This window comes from Cololabis saira, chromosome 17 (genome assembly GCF_033807715.1).
Source record: "Cololabis saira isolate AMF1-May2022 chromosome 17, fColSai1.1, whole genome shotgun sequence".
Classification (NCBI taxonomy): Eukaryota; Metazoa; Chordata; class Actinopteri; order Beloniformes; family Belonidae; genus Cololabis; species Cololabis saira.
Genome location: NC_084603.1, coordinates 10,691,544 through 10,698,802, shown reverse-complemented (window position 1 = coordinate 10,698,802; position 7,259 = coordinate 10,691,544). Strand labels below are relative to the sequence as shown.

Here is a 7,259-nt window from a genome sequence, read left to right as displayed (position 1 = left end):
TAGCGAAACTAAGTCTCACCGAGGTTGAAAGCCCTAGAAAATGAATGGGTTTTAAGACGAGTTATAAAAGTGAACAGTGACGGGGTCTCTCTAATCATACATGTCAAGTCTCCCGTTTTGGCCGTGAAACTACAGTATTTTACCTGTTTCCCGCCATCCCCCCGTATTAGCATTTTCCTATAAATTTCTTGTTTTATTATCTAATCATTTTTAAAAAGCATTCCTGTGCCTCTCCAAATTGCCACTGGCCTCGTGAGAACTGTTCTCTCGAGGTTAGATAGATGGATGTAACCAGAGAGAAGGCATTTCTGCCAAAAAATGAATATCTCTAAAAATGGCTCCCAATCTACTTTCCTAAAGAGGAGCAGGATGGGGCTCAGAAACTGTGTCATCAGTCAGTGAGCCACATAAGTGAAAATAACAAATTAAAAGAACATGTAAATGTTTCACTTGAAGACAATGTGTATATAAACTGACAATATTTAAAATAAATACATGTGCTTTAATCCACTTTTGTGTTTTCATTTAGGCTCTATTATAGGAATGTCCACAGCATTTCAGTGTCAACAAAGGTCTGGCTGTCAGATTCTGAGCACGTAGTTGTAGTTTGTAAGTGGTTGACAGGTAGATATATTTAGTTTCTTGTAAACCTGTCTTAAAATGTAATACTGGACCTCAGTTGGGCTGGTGGGACAGCAGGTGGTGGAAAATGTCCCTTATTTAATCCAAAACTTGACAGGTATGCTCTCTAATGTGCGAGGGCAGCAGTAGAGAAGGTCCTGTCCTCCCTGAGCTTCTTCCTAGACCTCTGTACCTGCAGGAGCAGCAGGTCAGCCGAGCTCAGGGGCGGAGAAGGTGAGTAGGGGTGCAGAAGCTAAGCAAGTAAGGCTGGGCAAGATTTTATACATTTGAAAACAAGCACAGAAATTTAAAAATGAAAACTGTGATGCACAGGCAGCCAGTGCAGTGAAACCCGTACCTGTTACACATCATTGATAGATGGTGTGATCTGACACTGATACCTTCACCTTGGAGTTCACCTTGAACCATCTTGAAGTTGTTCTAGACAACTTAGGTTACCCTTTGATTTATCCCTCTTTTCAGTTTGTCATCATTATTCCTCTTACTGCCAAGTCCAAGGTGACTGGTACAGTACCATAGATTCAGGAGACGGTCTGCTACCCTTTACCTTTATCAGGCTGGTCCAGAATAATCCGTCTGATCTCCTCAGACAACTCTCTCCTTCGCTTTCTTTGGTCCGTGTTCAGTGCAATAGTCAGCTGGGACCATTTTAAACAGACCCTTCTGCTCTTTGTTAAGTATTTCCCTCAGTTTTCCATTGACAGTAATAGTGTGACCCGTAGCTGATGAGTTAGGTCCAGTATTGCAGTATTTGTCATTTGCATCACAGTAGATAAAATGCGGTACAAGACCGCGAAGAACTTGGTGGAACTTCCTCCTTGTCCCAGGGATTTCCCCATATACAGTACATGTTAAGAGAGCTATTACTTAGCTAAGGGTCTTACGCTGTCCTGTATGGAGGATTTTTTGTGCCAAAATTAAATAAATAAATACAGTTTGACGAGTGAAACTGACAGTTTTACATTTCATGATTCACACGCAGCAACACGAAATCATTAATTAATTGTGTCATTAATTAATTAAATGCTGAAATAATAAATATATTTTTTTACTTAAAATGAATTGTATTTTAATTAATTAATGACATATTTAATTCTAATTGTAATTAATTAATGACACATTTAAATAATTAATGATATATTTAATTCCCATTTTAATTAATTAATGATGTATTTATTTATTTAATTTTGGCACAAAAAATCCTCCATAGTCCTGTTCTCACACTGGATTTTATTTTACCTTTGATGTTTCTTTGAATTATTTAGATGGATGCGTTATATTGTTTCTCTGCTTCTCATTTTGGTGGTCATTTGTGTTTTAATCTGTCTTTAAATGGCTCCCTTTGCTCTCATCTCTAAGGACATTTAAACATTTATTTGAACTCACAGCATTGTTCTTCGTAATATTTTAGGTCTTATTATTCCTGTCTTTTTTCTCTGTCAGCGCAACTGTTGTCATATGTTCGACTTTTCACACATCGTTTTTAATTATTTAACCATATTGAACCATTCTGTAACAGTGTAATATGCTGCGTTAACATAAGTTAATAACAGTCTCCATGTTGCAATTGTTGCAGTTGTTTACATTAACATTGCATGTGGGGAATATGAATGTGCTTAAAATACACTATGGTCGACTTTATAGGTTGTCATTAAGAAATATTCAATATCTGCCATTCCTCTTAAACTAAACTGATAAAAGCTGGACTATTTAAACTCTATGAGCACTATGAGTGGCTGGGTCAATGTGGACAACCACCGACTTTACTTTTTGTTGCTGTGAAGCATAAATATAAAATGAATTTCACCAGATAACACGAGCAAATAGAATTACCTCTGCCACCTTCTTCCAAGCCTTATTCCTCCACTCGCTGTCCCGATAGGGGAGGCAGTGTGTGATTATAAAGAAGTTGGAAACCTACAATGACCACAATCAGCTTTTTCTCCATGGTTTTTCATTCAGAATTAAGTCTTCATATATTCTGTGCTGATAATACGACTACATTGTGCACAAGTAAACTTGGGTAAACTCCAACTTTGATGCTCTGCTTGGATACACTTCTTTTTTAGATGATTTGCATCCTTGCTTTCCTTAGAAAAGGAGTGGAATCTGTTCAATGCAAGCAGTTTGTCACACATTGTGGACACCAGCTGTCAGGTCCATGATGGGGACGGAGGGCCGATCCATCGACCTTTCAGCTGGAGGGAAACCAAGTCTGCCCACTACACCATGGCCACCCTCCAACAAGCAACAAGGCTGGTGAAAATGATTTCAGCCAGTCGACTCATCCTACACTCATGATTCTAACAACAAATTAGTGTTACTTGCCATTTTGCTGCAAACACATCGTCCAGTCTCACTCAAAACCGCTTCAGTTCAATCCCAAACAAGAGCATTCACTCTTTGCCGTGTAATAATAGATGTAGGGATGTTTTAAGAGAGATGGATTGTTGTTTGATTCGTGTCGGAGTGTGCTACCAGGTGAGTTCAGTATGTGGAGATGAAAAAGTAGTTTGGAAAAAATGTCTCACACATTTTATAAATAGATCCTCATTTCTAAAAAAGGAGTCCTTTTGGATTAACTGTCTTGAATTAACTTCAATGTCGTCTCTGGAGCCGACTGCTCGGCTGTTGTGACGTCAAGAACTCTCTGCAGGAAATGAACGCGGGAATAGTCTCATGCATGCTCTTTAAGAGTCAGAAAGTGATTTGTAAGGCTGACAAAGCCGCTGCTGACCCAGGTGGATGACTTGTCAGTTGTAAAAAGTAAACAACTCCAGAGTTACAGCCTGTTTGTTTTTGTACAGCCCATCATCCATGGATATCGCTGATAATTTTCGGTCTTGAAATGCATTTCTACTTTTTTAACCTTTTCTTTTAATTCCAGTTCTGGAGTTGGTCTTCCGTTTTTTGTTATTTGATTGTTTTCTGTGAAAGGCCGCCTTGGAAAAGGCGATGCTATCAAGCTAGCCGCAACGCCACTCTCATCTTCCGCCATTTAACTCCGTCTCTCAACTGCTCTCACCACTCTGCAGAGATTTGATGTTAGGACTTCATGAAGGCCTATGATCTTTTTATTCCCGCCCACTTGAAATCAAACCGTGATTGGTTGATTTGCCCGTCACTCTCCACACCAAAACACATAGCTTGGCCTTCTACGGGATTCGTGAAGTCCTAACCAATGAATGAGCAGCTAAACAGGCCTTAATAGAAACAGACGGTTCTGATTGGATAACAGGATTTCAGGACATGAACTTGACAGTAAACTTAATTTTAGAACATAGGTGAGAGAAAATCTGTTAAATATATTGTATTACCGTAAATTAAAAGAGATAGAAATAAAAAAAAGTTATTTATTGAATACTGTATTATTATTAACATTACATTTTTTATTTTTATTTTTTAGGCCTTCTCTGAAGGCGTAAAAGGCCCTGAAGTTTCCCCACTGCTATATATAATAGTACAAACAGACCACCACAATCTGGCCTTGAGTCAGAGACCTAAGCTCAAATCAACATCTCGCAGAAACCACCTTCATTTACGAATGAACCAGTTGGTATCTTGGGCTAACTGGTGAAGGATTGTAGCTCGTTGGTTTCTTCTGGCAGCCCCAGAACAGCCGGCTCCTGCAGCCAAGTTGTCCTGCATCCTCCTGAACTGACCAGCATTGCCTTGACCTCTTCAGGTAGTCGCTGAAGTTCCAACCATCTATCCCCAAGGTTGAGGCTCTTGTTGCTCCGCTGACAACTAGAGGCCCCAAAAGTGAGACAATCTCCCAAATGTCCAGCTTTAGATTGAACATTTAAATTTTTACAGCTCCAAGTTTTGTTAACTTAGTAATTTTAGTTGACCAGCTGCAATTTGCTAATGGAGGCTAAAGTGTGGGAAGCGAAGTTAGCCAGGCGTTGACTTGTTTTTAGTGAAGTTTTTAGTTTCAGGATGCTAGTATAACTTCTGTTCAGTGCTTTCTCGTTATATGACTGGTGCAGTGGTCCTCGTCCTCATTTATTGGTAGCTAAATGGTATTTTTGCAGCGATGACAGCTGGGATGCCACCATCCATTGGAATGTATTCATAATCATGCAGTCAGTGACACCAATCACACAATAAAAATACTTTAATTCAATAAAATTTTATTTGTTAGACAGGGACTGTACATATTAATGGACACAAGTGTAAATATGTATGGTTGTAGCCAGAGACTAATTTCCACCATTCGTCCGCGTGGTAAATTAATGCCAAGACACAGAATCGGACATCAGCAGACAAAGGAGACAAGATATGACATTCATGCCAACAAAAACACAACATTTAAAAGATACTTTAAAAGATACAGAACTAGATAAAAATCATTAAGCAATAAAACAAGTTGCAATTGATAAACAAGTAAGTGGCCGTAAAATTAAAGTGCTAAGTGCTTAAGTGCAAGAGTTTGTAAAGTGCTGATGCAGATTACACATCGCCCCATTTAATAGCCAGTTTCATAACTGGAGATGGAGTTCTAGTATCAAAACTAGTATGGAAATATCAGAGAAAGTAAAAAGTGTCAGTAAAAAAGTTTGTTCAGTCCCCAGCTCAGGGGAGGTGAATCAGGCTGAGCAGTGTGGTGTTAAGCAGTGTGGTGTTAAGCAGCGGTGCCGCTGCAGCTGCTCCAGTGTGGCCAGCTCCGAAGGGTCCACAGCCAAACACAGATTCAGTAGGTCCAGGCAGCCTTGGAGAGAGGCCACAAACATTACGGATCAGGAAATACTTTCACCTATTTCTGGGAGATTTGGATCGTCCCAAAAACAGCCTCCTCTCACCGCGCGACAGCTCACTGCTGAATCTGATTTAGTTGCGGATGAACTTGGTAGTGGTAAACTGGTGACGTCCATCCAGCATTTCGTAGAGCAGAGCACCTAACTGCCAGACTGTGGTGGGGCCGGCCTCGTAGCCCCCACACACGTAAAACTCTGGGGGCGTGAAGTCAGAGGTTCCTACAAGCCAGGAGGAAGGAGAAGTTAAGGACCAGGCACGAAGATCAGCAGAGGAACGGAGAACGGGAGTCAGACGTACCGGCAAACTCGCGGTAAGCTCTGCCAGTCATGACGCAGCCACATCCGAAGTCTATGATCCTCACTCGAAGACCGTCGGAGCCGGTCTGTATGAGGATGTTCTCTGACTTGATGTCACGATGGAAGACTCTGTTGGAGTGCATATGCATGACTGCATCCACCAGCTGCTTCATGATGCTCTGGAACACGGAGATACATGTGGGTTAAAGAGCTGCAGGAGGAGCTGGTTCCTGTCTCCGTGGAAGCTTCAACAAAGCAGGTTTCCACCCAGCTTCAGTACCAGAGCCGTGTCCTCCTGCAGGGGACCATGGTTGTTCACCATGTAGGTGAACAGGTCCACGGAGGGAACTGGTCTCTCCATGACCAGGAGAACCTCCTGCTCCAGGTCATACCAGTCCAAGAACGACACGACTGCAGATTTCCCTGCTGAAGCCGGCCGGCCTGCTGCCTTCATCATTAGGGGCACCTCCAGCGGGACCTGGAGCACCTTCCCAAGGTGGAACTTGAATGTGAGGAACAAAAGAGACGAAGTAGATGTAGTTTCGTATGTGTGACTTCTTCATCGTCAACAAATTAACAGGAAACAAAAACTGAAGATCAGACTGCTCACCACTGGTCGAGTCTCCACTCCCTTTAGGGATGTGTTTGATGGCCACCTGCAGGTCAGAGTCAGCAGTGTGTCAGATAGAGTCGCTACTCATGAGGCTTGAGAAGAGAGGTGTGATACCTACAGCTTTTCTTCTCCCAGAATAAACTGATCCGAAGCCTCCTGCCCCGAAAATCTCAAGCTGCAGGTACTTTGCTTCAAAACGTGCTGCCGATACAAACACGGACACATTTACTACAGAGTGAAGAACCCCTCCATGTCTATAGATGGATAGGTGGTGAGCTAAACATGACAGTAAAAGTTCCTTCATGTATCTTCAGACCACCATGACTGTACCTCTGCTCTTTGTGATTGACAGGTAGGTGTTCCCGTTGTCCTGTCGGGGGGTTGAGGGGTTGCTGGAGCTTGGCTGGACATCACAGCTACCAGGGGTCTCTGTGGTTGACAGCTGCTCGGTACAGCTCTCCCTCTTCCTCTCCCTGACGGTCTCTGCTGAGACAGCAGCGGGTTCACCTCCATCCCTGGACCTCTTTCCAGGGGCCTCTGCAGGCCTGCTGGCCTTCCTATTAGTGGCAGGAACCCTGTCATCCTCCCGGAGGACCATGATGGGTTTGGTGGTGCTGCCACCGCCCTCTGAAACCAGGTGAAGAAGCTGATATTAACTTGGATGCAAGTAGTAAAATCTGCAGTTCTGACATCAGAGATAATATTTCATGTCTCTCTTTTATAAAGTTCTGCATTATAACGGCTATATGCAACAATTATTATTAACTTTATGTGTTAAGGTCTTGACTGAATATGAATAACTATGTTTATCATAACTTCAAAAAGGTTTGTCAGTGAAATGCTCTTTTTAAATGTATTTAAATAAATTTTCCACAGAAAAAAAATCAACTAAAACCCCCCAAGTAATTCAACAAGTTAGTAACCTGCGAGTACATGTAAGTAAACAGCAT

The 7,259-nt window shown here is 41.9% G+C and overlaps 1 protein-coding gene across 1 annotated transcript; it reads right to left on the bottom strand.

The window, feature by feature from the left end:
- Positions 1 to 5,231: 5,231 nt before the first annotated feature.
- Positions 5,232 to 6,907, bottom strand: LOC133464096 (serine/threonine-protein kinase pim-2-like). Its single transcript, XM_061746079.1, has 6 exons — positions 6,640 to 6,907; positions 6,428 to 6,510; positions 5,977 to 6,198; positions 5,698 to 5,875; positions 5,541 to 5,618; positions 5,232 to 5,353 (listed from the first exon to the last, which is right to left on the bottom strand). Exons 1-6 carry the CDS (start codon positions 6,905 to 6,907, stop codon positions 5,232 to 5,234), a joined length of 951 nt encoding a protein of 316 aa, XP_061602063.1.
- Positions 6,908 to 7,259: the final 352 nt, after the last annotated feature.